Source organism: Alexandromys fortis, unplaced genomic scaffold, assembly GCF_014885135.2.
Source record: "Alexandromys fortis isolate MF-2015 unplaced genomic scaffold, M_Fortis_MF-2015_v1.1 scaffold_6, whole genome shotgun sequence".
Classification (NCBI taxonomy): Eukaryota; Metazoa; Chordata; class Mammalia; order Rodentia; family Cricetidae; genus Alexandromys; species Alexandromys fortis.
The window spans coordinates 21,692,829-21,706,703 of record NW_026067902.1 but is presented as its reverse complement, the minus strand read 5'-3'; the positions used below and the strand labels follow the sequence as shown (position 1 = coordinate 21,706,703).

General features: G+C 39.1%; 1 protein-coding gene across 1 annotated transcript in view; it reads left to right on the top strand.

Moving 5' to 3' along the window:
- The window catches only part of Spred1 (sprouty related EVH1 domain containing 1), a 73,823-nt gene that overhangs the window by 26,269 nt on the left and 33,679 nt on the right, over positions 1 to 13,875 (top strand). The window contains exon 2 of the mRNA XM_050133724.1: positions 11,914 to 12,092. Within this exon, the coding sequence (XP_049989681.1) occupies positions 11,955 to 12,092 (138 nt within the window). The 5' untranslated portion in view covers positions 11,914 to 11,954. The remainder of the gene's footprint in view (positions 1 to 11,913; positions 12,093 to 13,875) is intronic.

Here is a 13,875-nt window from a genome sequence, read left to right as displayed (position 1 = left end):
AGGGAGCCCTTACTCTGGATGGGTGGGTGTTACCAGGAGGCCCTGAGACACACCAACACTATCTGGCCCAAGGAGCAGGTGTCAAGCTCTTAAAGAATACTCTGGAAACAGAGCCTTCCAAAGTAAAGGACAAAGGTCCTAGACCCCTCTTTCTTTCTTTCTTTTTTTTTGATTTTCGAGGCAGGGTTTCTCTGTAGCTTTTGGTTTCTGTCCTGGAGCTAGCTCTTGTAGACCAGGCTGGCCTCGAACTCACAGAGATCCGCCTGCCTCTGCCCCCCTGAGTGCTGGGATTAAAGGCGTGCGCCACCACCGCCTGGCCAGTTCTACCTTCTTGCTCTGTCTATACAGACACTGCTGTGTACCCAGGCTTTAGCATTGAAATAGTATCAGGATGCAAATAGCATCTTCCTAGCTGCCTTTCTATCTCTGTTTTCTGGTTATTCCAAGCTTTCTTGATTCTATTTTTTAGTGTAATTATTCTTAGAATTTAATCATATCCCCCAGCATTGAAGCCAAGAATAATTTTATTTTTTAATATATAAGGCCATCTACCAGTAAAATTCCTATTCAGCTGAATCCATTTCTTTTATTATTTAGATTATTCCACACTTCTTATCAAATCTGTGCCCATGTGGAGAGTGCCTTTCTTCTCTTTAAGATATCATCCTTTCCTCACTCTCAGGCCTTTTCATTAAAAGTCAAGGTTAACTCTTTAGGTGTGTTTGGTTCAGGAACTGGCAAATAAACCAAGACAAATTAATTAGACAGCAGAACTCAATCCTAGGATTTTTGAACACTGAGAAGAGATGCTTTGTTGATACTCTAAGGATGTTTTGAACCTAAAGCTGATGAGGTGGTGGGCAGCGAAGAACCCTTAGCTAGAGTCAAATTTAAAATAAAGTTTAATTTATTTAAAAAATAAGTCCCTTTTCTTTAAGTATTTTTGCTACACTTGAGAATCTAAATTGCTGAGGATGTGTGAAATTTCGCACTGGCATTTGTATACTGTATACATGAATACTTGCGTGTGTGTGTGTGTGTGTGTGTGTGTGTGTATCAGTGAGTTTAAGAGAGTTCTATAACTTCTTCACCAAAGGAATCCAGCAGCCCAGAACTCTGAAGAATGAGATAAAATGATTTACTTTTGTGTTTTGATAGAATATGTGAAAATGTAAATATACTTTCTTGATTGGATCTGAGAGGAAATTCAAAGATCTTTTGTGTGTGTGCTGGAGAATGAAACCCAGGACTGGTGGCCTAATAGGCACGTGTCTTACCACTGGGATACTGAGGCTTACTTGAACTCTGTCCTTTGACTTAGGTACACTTATGTGCTAATATACATATGAGAAAATAGAAGAGTTAATTTAAGGATATCTCACTGCAAGAAAAACTTCATTATTGTAGTCTACCAGGGAATGCTGGCAGAAGAGATTGTATTGTTAGTGCCCAATCTCTAAAAGAAAAGTGATCAGCCATCAGTCTTTGTCCTTGGAAGGTTTGATTCAAGGGATTATGTGCCCTAAATTTCCAATCTTAAAACTTATCCTGTGCTAGCTCTCAGCTGGCCAAGTTTGTGAACTCTAGTTTGTGCTCTACTTTGAGACCCAAGATACATATTTGCTGTTATTTCTGAATATTCTGTCAGTTTTCCTTCCCTCTTATTTTTGCCTCTTCTAGTAACTTTTTTTTTTAAAGCACCAATGATTTTATTAGATTTATAAGTCAGCATGAAAACAAAAAGGGGACTGGCAAAATGGTCGAGTAGGTAAAGATATTTGATCTTGTTACCTACATTGTGGAAGGAGAGACTGATCCCAGTAAAGTATTCTCTGACAGAAAGGCATGCACAGTGGCACAGGAAGACATAAAGACACACATACATACAAATAAATGAATAAATGGTAAGTATTAAAAATATTTTAAAATCTGTATGAAAAATGATGTTGCTTATATTGATGTTTCTCAATACATCATACATAACAGTTTGTCATTAATTGATACTGCATATAACCAGGCAGTGTCCATATTCTGAAAACTGATATTAACAAAGTGAACTGCAATGAGGAAGTGTAAGGGGTACATATTTATCTAGTGGCTCTTCCATTCTAGATAGCAATAAACAGTTAAGCAAATCCATTCTTTATGGAAAATGACTTTGAATCATTTGGCTCAAATGTGACTGTCTGGACTGTTAGCTTTGTTATTAGGTGACATTTTGTTGAACAGCGTCGGGCTGGGAGGACTGACATGCTTGGTGGAACGACAAAGTTAATGTTCTTTCCTTGTCATGACTTGAAGTTGTCTGTGAGATTATAAACAGATATTTGGTTCCTCTGTAGAACTCAGCCTTTATCTACCTTTGCTTACGGGAGCCCATTTCATCCTCACTATTACTTAAGAACTAAAAGTACCAATAAATTAAATAAAAAGGTACCTGGGTTTTCCCTTTCTTTTTGTGAGGACCCCAGTGTAGGTTGATGGTTTTTAATTATTTTGTTCAGCTGAAAACAATTAAGAGTGGATAGATCACATCACAGGAATTATAAAAACAGTAAAATAGATGTTAAATGCCTAAAGTTCATATAAAAGAGAAGTCTTCATAGCCAACATGTGAGAATGTGCATAAATTTTTATATAGGAGAAAAGAGTATTCTGCAGGAGAAAATACAAAGGTAAGAATATTTATGAATATTAGAATGCCTTCTTTCTCTATAGTGTCCCCTTACATTCAAAGACATTTTTTATTTTAGTGTATGTGTGTTTGTGTCCCATGTGTACAGTATACCAGAAGACAGACAAGTGTGTCAGGTCCCCAAGTACGGGTTGTGAGCTGCCATGTGGGTGCTGGGAATCAGACCCAGCTTCTTTAGAACAGCCAGTGCCCTTAACTGCTCAACCATCTCCCCAGTACCTATCCACTTACATTTTAAAATAAATTTCCAATATCGGACCTGTAACTACTAATTACAGAGCAGTTGTCAAAATTGACATAGTGATGTAGGCTGTTTGAACTTACTCATGTAGTTCAGGTTAGCCTTGATGCTAGGACCTGCCCCCCTCCTCCAGCTCCTCTTGGATTTGATGTTTGCTTAGTCACTGTACCCTACAGTTTTAACAAAGTTGATTCTGAGTACATTTTACTCAGCCTGTTGGTGTTGGAGCAGTGTACTCACCATTTCGGTGCTGCCCTCTTTAGTTATGTAACTTGAATTCTCATTGTTTGTTTGTTTGTTTTTATTGGACAGTGCTGCTGTAAGGACATTCAGTTTTCTGTGAAAATTATATCGATGTATATTGCATTAAGAGGAAGGAGTGTTTAAAATTTCAGAGGTCCCACAGTCTCACAGTTTCTATTTCCAGACTAGTGTGGCCTCTTAAGAGGAAGTTTCTAAACTGCCTTCTGTGGATAAAATGCTGGCAGCATTATGTAACTGTCTGTATGCACATCACTGAGGAGTGCTAAATTCTGACTGAATTCTCATTTTGACTAAGTCACCTTGTAGCATCTACATGCCAAAGTCACTCTTGAAAGGTATTTATAGAAGAATTTTAGCCATTTTTATGTCTCCTTTATGTTTTTTATTTTATTACCCCCACCTTCACCTATTCAGGTATTTATTAAATGCTTGGAGGTACTTCTAAGACTTTCAGGTGTTGGGCATATTTAGGACACTGAGATGGTGGTTTTTATACTCTTTGTGAACATTCTCGGTTTTCCTCTTTGTTAGTCTGTTGATGAATCTGGGTCCTTGTCACTGACTTCATATCTTTCTTGTATTCCCAGTTTGACTGCATTACCCTTAAGGCTGGCTGTGTACAGCCTGCTTCACCTGCCATTAAATGCCAAAATGTTATATGAACTCTGAGCATGCATATAGCTAAGTATTTGCCCCTAGATGAACCTAGAAAAGTATGTGTTTTTCATTTTTGCTAAATGAAGCTGTGTGTACAGAACCTTAGAGGGGTTCACAGTGTTTTCAGAAGTCCTAGCAATTAAATGGAACAGGTTTTGTTGTTCCATTCTGAGCAAAAGACATCTTCCAATGTTGAGAGTAAAGGACTTTCCTTTTCAGGATGATCCCCAAATCTCCTTGAACAGTGATCTATCTCCAAATGCTTTTGCCACTGCTGCATGTAGCTAGAAAAGTATTACTTCATCCTACCCATAAACCCACAATTGTCATTAATGTCTTTGGTAATACAGATAATACTAAATAATAATGGCTAAACAATATAATTTTTACTAAAGCTAGAAATGAGAATAGACTTGTGTGCCTTTTTCCTAGCTGGCAAGAAGGAATTTCTCAGATAGGTTTATTAACCTATGTTAGAAAAATGGAGTGGTGTCTGCCTTGTGCTTATTATTAACCACATTAGTCTACATCAGATGTCCATTATTTGAACTTGGATTCATATCCCACTTGGAAACATTTACAAAAATAATTCCCTCTCCTGCTTGTCTCTTCCTAGCTCCTCTCTTAGGAAACGTCTTACATCTTAGGTATCCCACAAGAGAGCATCAGCCTTTCTTTAGGCAAGACTTTGAGCTGCCCCTTTTATTTCCACAGAACGGTTACTTGGTTTCATGAGATATGCCTAGCACCCACAGATATGCCTTTTGTTTGTTTACTTGCTTGCTTGTTTGTATTATTTGTCGTAAAGAAAACTAATATATCTTTCATTTTTCATTTCTCCCCTGTCTCCCAAAGGCTCTTAAACCTAACTAAACCTTGAAACCTAGCAACCCTGAAAGTGTGACTGCAGTTAGCATTGCTATGGAGAGCTTGTCTTGGATTGCCTGAATGGGCCCAGTCTAATCACATAGGTTCCTAAAAGTGGTAAACTTTCCCAGCGGTGTCACCGTGATCAGAGAGAAGTTACTTTAGGAAGATTCATATGAAAAAAAGAGTTCCTTGCTTTGAGGGGAGAAGGGGCTGAAGAATGTTACCAGCCTCTAGGAGCTGTTTCTCTACTGGAGCCTCTTGAAAGGAGTACAGCATTGTGAATATGTTGTTTTTTTACCCAAACTATGAACTTCCAAGTCACAGAGGTGTATAAATTTGTGTTATTTTAAACTACTTAGTTGGCATTTTTTTATATCAATAGCAACAGTAGAAATGTGTGTGTGTGTGTGTGTGTGTGTATTCCACCAGTTTGCTGCTTACTTTTGTGACTTTATTGCCTTGTTTTATGGTGTTTTGTTGTATAGGAATGTATAATAGTCAAATCTATCTTATTTTGCTGCTCTTTAATGGTTTTTTATTTTACCTCGAATTCTAGTATTAATGTTGGCTTCTCTTTGCCCCCCTCCGCCCCCCTTCTTTCTCCCTCTCATCATCTTTATGCTGGACCAACCTAGGTCTTGAGAATGGTAGGTTTGTAGCCAGAGATGAGTGTCAGTTTTCTTTAATTGCTCTCTACCTTATTTTATGAGACAGGGTCTCTTCCTGATGAGTCTGGAGTCTGCTGATCCAGCTATCCTGGCTAGGCATCAAACTATAGGGATCCTGTCTCCATCTCCTCAGTGCGAGCATTACAGGTACTTTATTGTGCCAGGCTTTTTACGTGGGTGCTAGACATGCAGACTCACTCAAGTCATCATGTTTGGATGGCAAATACTCTATGGTCTCAACTGTCTCCCATGGTTCTTCTGTTTGTTTTTTTTTTTTTTTTTTTTAAAGGCAGAATCTTAGTATGTAGCCCAGTATGGCCTTGAGGTTATGACTGTTCTGTTGTATTCTTCAGATTTGAGATTATGGACATCACCTGCCAGTTTTTAATTGTGAACTCTGGAAAGTTGATGATATTGTCTATCAGAACTTTGGTTCATAAAATAGAGGTAATTCAACACCTCTATTCTTCAGATTAAAAAATGAATTCTGCTCCTTTTTGAGGGCTTTCCAGATGCCTAACTTGGTTAGATATGTTTCCATTCTCTAAACAGTTAGTGACAGAATTTAAAAATTGATTATTGATTCTTAGCTATAGTTAATAATGTTTAAAAGTTTTGAGAAGGGCACTGCCTCCTGGGTTTCTTCTACAAAACCATAGTGAATACAAAATGAAACATTTCCAGAATGCTCATACTGTTAACATAGAAAGTTAATTTAATCAGATCATTATAAGAACATTTATTAGCCATCTGAGTATGAGTATACACAGTGCTAAGCATTTCAAATCATCTTCATTTATTTCTCATAATACTGTGAGTATAGGCATTACCTTACCTTACCAGTCAGGAAATCGTAATAGGGAGAGCATAAGGTTATCATAGTTAACTGGTGGCATTGCTTTAAAACTTGAGACGTTTTTATTTCAAAATGTAGTTTTAAAAATTAGAATGTAGAATAGTTAAAAAAAATTAGATCTGGGTCTTTAATTCAATTCCATTGGTGAACAAAGAAGCCAGAAATACACATTGTACAGAAGAAAACATCTTTAGCTGGTCAAAGTAGATAGCTATGTGAAGAATGTAAATAGATCCATATTTATTACCTTGCCCTAAACACATCTCCAAATGGCATGAAGGACTCAGCACATATACCCTGAATCTGATAGAGAAAATATGGGGAATAAACGAGTTATCTGGGAAGAGCGTACCTCAGTTGCTCACATAAAATAGGCCTGTGGACATGGCTGTGGGACATTTTTTTGGTTTGTAATTGAAGTGGAAGGGCCAAGCTGGTGAGTGGTAGGTACTATGCCTGGGCAGATAGTCCTGGGTTATATAAGAAGCAGCTTTGCTCATGGTCAAAGGCCTATGAGGAAATGTTTGTCTTAGGGACTCACAGATAAACTACCTTCTAAATATCTGTATTTATACACATAGACGAATGCAGCTCTTGGCCTAAGAGAAGCCAGAGCAGTACAAGAAATTCTGTTTTGTGTAGCCATGGTTCTTACACTAATTGAAAAGTTGTGGTTAAAACTATGCTATCTCTAGAAAAGGAAGTACACACATGGTTAAATAGCTTTACAGTTCATTACAGGTGTGTGTGCTGTGTGTGTGAGGCAGAAGAGATGACTCAGTGACTAGGAGCTCCTAATACTCGTACAAAGAAACACAGTTTGGGAATTCTTTAAGTTCCTTCCAAGAGTTATATAAATGGGACGTTAAGAATTTCTGGTTTAACACTTGGGAAGACAGGCCCTGCACCTCATCTGGGTATCATAGTGAAGCTGACCCTGTTGGTGGGGCACAAGTGAACCGGCCTGGAGAATATGGGAGATTTTGCCCGGCCCTTCATCTACCATACAGTGGCATGAGGGGGAGAAGGATTGTTCCCCCGTACATACCTGAGGCAGGTGGGAGGAGAGCTGGCCCCAAGGTCATAAGAGGGGGAGAGCTGCCTCTGCTCCTCACCAGAGCCGGCCTTGCACCTCACCTGGGCAACACAATAGAGCCAACCCAGTTGGTGGCGGTTTGTGTTACTCAGTCTCTAAGCTGGTGGGAGAACTGTCCGCACTGCTTGTCTCTCATGCAGTGGCATGGGCAGGGAAGAGATGGCCTCCCTTACCCCTCACCTCTTGCCACTTGTGACAGATGAGGAAGCCGACCCTCCAGCTGCAGCACTCAGGAAAGTGGGCCTGTTCTTACCTGGGCAGCACAGTAGAGCTGACCATATTGTTAGAGGAGGAAGTATGGGTAAGCTGGCCCTGAGGGTGTGAGAGAGGGCTAGCTGACAACACCCCCTTGTCTGCCATGTGGTGTTGGGGGAGAGGGAAAGATGCCCCCCCCCCCCACTTGGCACTATCACCTGTGGTAGGTGAGCGAGCTGACCCTCTTCCTTACAAGTTGCAGCACTCAGGAAAGTCGACCCTGCATCTCTCCAGGGCAGCACAGTAAAGCTGACCCTATTAACAGGAGTGCTAGTGAACCTAGAAAGGGGGTGGGGGAGATCTGGCCCTGCCCCTCATCTGCCACGTGATGGTGTGGGTGGGGCATATCTCCACACCCTCCCCACCTCCCACCCCTGCGTGCATGCCTGTGGCAGTTAGGAAAGCTGCCCCTGAGGTTATAAAGAGTGAGAGAGCTGTCCCTGCCCCTCACCAGCTGCAGCACTCTGGGAGGGTGGCTCCCACACACCAGGGCAGCACGGTAGAGTTGACCTTGAAGGTGTAAGTGTGGGAGTGCCAACCCTGAGGGTGTGAAAGCAGAACTGGCTCCATCCCTTGTTCATCGCTGCTAGGGGTAAACTAGCCAGGCCAATGCTGGAGAGCTTACCTTAGTGAAAATGGGAGAACTGGCAGGCTAACCAACCCTGCAATTACCCAGGCCCAGAACCAGGGTTATGAGTTGGCCCACCCAAACATCCACTCCATCTGTGATCTGTGGGTGCACATGAGAGGGCCGGTCCTGCAGACCCAAAGCTTCAGGATCTCCATGACACAGGGCAAAAGCAGGATATCCAAGAGGAGTCAGAATGAGGGCCCAGCATTGATAGTGTAGCAAAAACCAGAGAGCTCAAACCAGACCAATGACTTGCAGTGAAAACTTGCAAGTAAAGACACATGGATAAAAGGGTTTACTGTGTGACTATTTTTTTCTCTTAAATTTTATTTTATTTTTGGGGAGAGGGGAAGTTGCAAGGGCAAGGGCGCATACGAAATGAATGGGATTGAGATGCATGATGTGAAAGGCACAGTGAGTAAATAAATAAAAAGAAAGTTAAAAAATTTGTGATCTTAAATTTCTGGACTAAAGAGCAAGAAAATTTTAATAGATAATATCTAAGCCCTATTACTAGGGTAACAGTTCCCTGAAAAGTAAGTTTACAATAATCCTTTTAAAAAGATTTTAAAAAATTAGTTGTATTTGTTTCTTAGGAGGTTTTGTGCCATGGCATGGGAGTAGAGATCACAGGAGACCTTGGGGGAAATATGTTTTCATCTACCACATGGGTCTTGGGGATGAAACTAAGGTCAGTCAAGCTTGATGGCAAGCATCTTTACCTATTGAACCATCTCACTAAACCCCCAAAAGTGGTAGATAGTGGACTTGAGTCCTGTTAGAGCATTGTGTGCTTTCTAAGCAGCAGATTCATCTCTTCAGCCCCTTTAGTATCCTAAGTAAATCATACTCTTACTACACATGTAGGGAAGAAGCAAAACTACACTACTGTTTCAGAAATGAAAATGAAACTAATGTAAGCCGATTACAGCTCTCAGTGTTATGCCACAGTGCTTGGTAACAACTTTTTCCAGTTGCTTAGTTAACAGAGTATTATTTGCTGACAAGATAAAATACAGAGCTTTAATTTAACACAGTTAACTTTTACCTCTGTGCTAGTCATCTTCCCATTTTTGTGAAAAATACACGAGAAAAACAACTTTAAAGGAAGATATCTTATTTTGACATAGAGTTTCAGAGATCTCAGTAGATGATCATTTGGCCCAGGAACTTTGGGTCTGTGGTAGAGTAGATCATATGCCAGAGAACTCATCATCTAACAGAGCTGCTTAACCTTGGTGGGCCAGGAAGCAAAAAGGGGAAAGGAACAAGGGTCTCAGTGTGTCCTTCCCTACAGCCAGTCCCACTTAGAAAGTTTCAGCTCTGAAGAGCGGCATCAACTGAAGACCAAGCGTTTAACATAGAAGCTTTTAGGACCAGTGTTATTTTCTGGAGATCATAGGGTTTAAGGCAACATCTTACAGGCAGAAAGCTGGACTCTTAGGAGACAAAAGTTTCCTATTTCTTGATCTAGGACTTCCTAGTCTCCAGAACTAGGGGAAATAAATCTGTTTACAAATTGCACTGTCTTGTGTTATGCTCTAGTAGCTACTTCTACTATATGTGAATGAATACTTTAAAACAGTTGTTCAAATGAGAACAGAGATCAGAAGTTTAGGTACCATATTAGTTTTAAATTAAAAATAAAAATGAAGAAGATCCTTTAAGAACTCCTTCATTTACTTTAAAAGAATCTAGCCTCCAGAAGCTGTTAACAATGCAGCCTTTGTGCTTCTGGCCCTGAACAGTTCAAAGGGAAGATTGGCAGTAGACTGAAGAGCTGGGTACTGAAAGCGTAGGCACATAGTGGTTCCCTGTAAAGCCAGTGCCATCAGAACTTGTGTAACTTAATGTTGACAAGCGATAGAAAGTCATCAGTGCCTGACTTTGAATAAGTAGAGGGGCAACGTTAGTTTTAAATGTTTTGCTGTCATACTTAAATACAGCATTTACTGCAGGTCAGGGACTGTTTGCTTATAATGAAGATGGGTGCTATTACTTCAAAGATTAGGCACAGAAGGTTTGGTATCTTCCCAGAGATCACAGATCTAGTTAGTATGTGACCAAACCTAGATCCAAATTAAGGACATTTGACTAGAATCCACACTTCCCTCCCCTCCCCTCCCTCCCCTCCCCCCCTCCTTCCCCCCTCCCTCTTTCCTCTTCTTCTCCTCTTTCTCTCCTCCCCCTCATTTTAAGACAGGGTCTTACTATGTAGCATTGGCTGGCATGGAACTTGCTGTGTTGACTAGAATGTGTTGGAAGCCATTCCATTATACGAAGTTCAGTCTGCCTCTGCCTCCAGAATATTAGGGTTAAAAGTGTGTGCCATCATGGCCCACCAAAGCCTCACTCTTAAATCACAGTGCAGGGCATTGTAATATACTTTGTTAAACAACTTGTGTCCAGAATATATAAAGAGCTTCTAAGGAAATAATTTAAAAATTGGTCAAGCAGGGGATGGTGACACATACTTTTAATTTCAGCACTCAGAAGGCAGAGGCAGGTGGATCTACATAGCTCATTCCAGGCTATTTAGGGCTACACAATGAGACCCTGTCTTTGAAAAGAGAGAGATGAAAAGATTTAAAAAGAAGATAACCACATGACCAAATGAAATGCTGTTAGCTTTCATTACTCTTAAGAAAAATAAAGCAAAAAAGAAATGACAAATAGCACTATAATGTACACAGTATGGTAAGATTTAAAATATTGAAAACATCAGATATTAGGGATGTAGAACACAAGCTGTCATTTTTTTGATGGAATATATAATTACAACTACTTTGGAAAACAATTTGTAAACTTTTTATATAGCAGCTGTCTTGTGACCTAATAATTGCATTTCTCAGTAATTAAGAGACATAAAAGCATTGCTAATAACAGACTTGTATAGTCCCTGTCAGCTACATAGTGAGTTCTAGGCCAGCCTGGGTTACATAGGACCCTGTTTCAAAAACAGGATTAAAGAAAAAGAGATTTGTATATGAGCTTGATCATAACTTAAAACTGAAATGATCCAAGTTCCTCTCAGTGTAAGAAAGAGAAATGGTTCACCTAGGAGACTCTTCAGTAAAATTTACAAAATAAACTTCTGATACACATGGAAGGTTTCCACAGATATATTGGATTGATGACTAAACAGAATATTTATCCCTCTGTGATTTATAAAAATGATGTAGGCTCCCCATTCATTGGTAGAAGATTTTAAAAATGGGCTTCTAAGTCTAAGCATGCTTATTTCAACATTTTGTTTATAATGTATTCCAGAAAAGTTGGGGGTTTAGAAACAATTAAATGAACTAAAATAAATACAGCAATATTTTGTCCTTGTAATGTTGCAGCAAATGAATTAAATATAGGCAAGGTGACAAATTCGCTTTTGGATCTATGATCACATATACAGCGTGATCCAGATATGGTCTATCTACCAAAATGATGAATTAAAATAGTCCTGTAGTCTTATTATGAGTTGAGCCTTTAAAATAAAGAACAACCTTCAGTTTGTGGGTTTCCCCCTTTCAGTTAGTTTTTCCCCCTATGGCTTATTATGGAAGTAAATAATAAACATACTACTTGCTACATAGCAATTACTGTGGTATTTGGCTTCTCAAACAAAACACGCTGGCTTTCTTGTTGTTTATGGAAAAGCTAATTCCTGATCTTTGTGTCTGTTTTAGTAATAGTTATGCACGAGTGCGAGCTGTGGTGATGACCAGAGATGACTCAAGTGGTGGATGGCTACCACTCAGAGGGAGCGAGCGGACTGAGCTGCGCCACTGTCTTCAGAGTCCCTCATCAGGAAGAGAATGGCTGTGCAGACTTCTTTATCCGTGGAGAGAGACTCAGGGACAAAATGGTAATGATTAATACAGCTATCAATGTAATTTTAGGATACTTTCTGAAGAAATGAATTATCTGTTTAAAATTTTGGTGTATCATTTACGTCAGAGATAATTTTGCCTGTGACTCTATGTTTATTTCTTGGGAGTTGTTTTTATGTTTATGTTAAAGACAATATGTGCCTCTGTCTGGATCTGACAGTACTGTACACATCTTGTGTTCATGAATAGCTCTTCATCCTTCCCACTTGGGGCCAAGGATCAGTAATCCCTAGTCTGAAGGACAGTTCAGGCATGCCACCTGTTCTTTGTATTTGTTTTTTAATTCAGACCATGAGCTGATGATGTTTTCTTGTCGGAGGGTGGGGTAGAGTGTTGTTTTAAACATTTTCAATGGAGCTGATGATGGTGGCTCATACCTGTAACCTCAGTTGTTAGAAGGCTGAGGCAGGAGGATTATGATGTTTAAGGTCAGCCTGGAATACATAGTTCTGTGCTATGCTGACCTACACAGTTAAAGACTTTATCTCAAAAAGCAAGCGTTAGTAAAGTTAAAGAATCATAATTTTGTGACTTTAAAAATTAGGTGGGATCAAATTTTAGCATCCATAAATAAATTCTTCACTTAAATTGTTTGAGATATATGTTTTGCTTGCATATTTTTTGTTCATTACTTGCATATCTGGTGCCTTCAAAACTAGGTGGTTTTGAGCGGCATGTGAGTGCTGGAAATGGAACTCTTTGTCCTCTGGAAAAGCAGTCAGTGCTCTTAAGTCCTGTGCCATCTCTTCAGCCCTGTACAGAGTGTCTTGACTTTGGCTGAAGTCATTGATTATTGTAACTGTTCTCACGCTATAAAGGCAGTTGAGTAGCAGCAACAGAGGCCTTAAGTGTGTGGCCTCTTAAAGAGAAATTTTGCTTACCTCTGCCTTAAACTCTTGGGATCTCAGGTTTTTTCTATTCCCCATAATTTTTTTTTTAATAAAAAGACATAAGATTACCTACTGGCCAGTCTGAATCTCAACAAAATTATTTTTCACCTTTGTGGATGTTTTCTTACATTAAAATATTTTAAAATGATAATCTAGTTCTTGATGTTAGTTGTCCTTTTTAAATTTCTGTGAACAGCTTATTCTCATTTTATCTGAGAACCAAAAACTACAGCGTATAAGTTGAGTAACATTAGTGTCGTTTGTGTGTCAAGGAAAGAGCAAATGCGTAGAAGCAAAATAGAAATAATGTTGAAAGTTTCTTAAGATCCTTTAACTAGAAATCATTTAAATTTGTTAGATGAGTTCATAAGCATATTTAGCCTTTGTTATTTCTGTCAGATGTTTGAGATGTAAATAATTCTTTTGTACAGGAACATTTTAAATGTTCTTTTTTTAGGCTGGGTTTTGGATTTCATAATGTTTTTTTACTGATGGATCATTTTAGTAACTTAGAAAGTTGCTAATCTTTGCTCAGATTTCTCCCATGTTAGAATTATCCTATATCATCTTGAAATCCTCCCAAGACCACTGTTTGGTGGTTTTATAATTACTTCTTAATGGTACATATGACACAATGGATCACAGTTAACTAGAATATGTTTAGTTTTGAGGAAAACTCCAGTTAATTCAGAGGAAAATGGAATAAATTGAATGTATCACCTTATAAAGTTTAAAAGTGGTTCTTTGCACACATAGAATGGTGTCTGCATATTTTAAATGTGGAGATGCTAAATAGTGACCATAATGATGTTGCAAGTAGTTTGTCCTAGAGTATAATGTTTCTAATTTGATAGCTGAGTATTTTTTA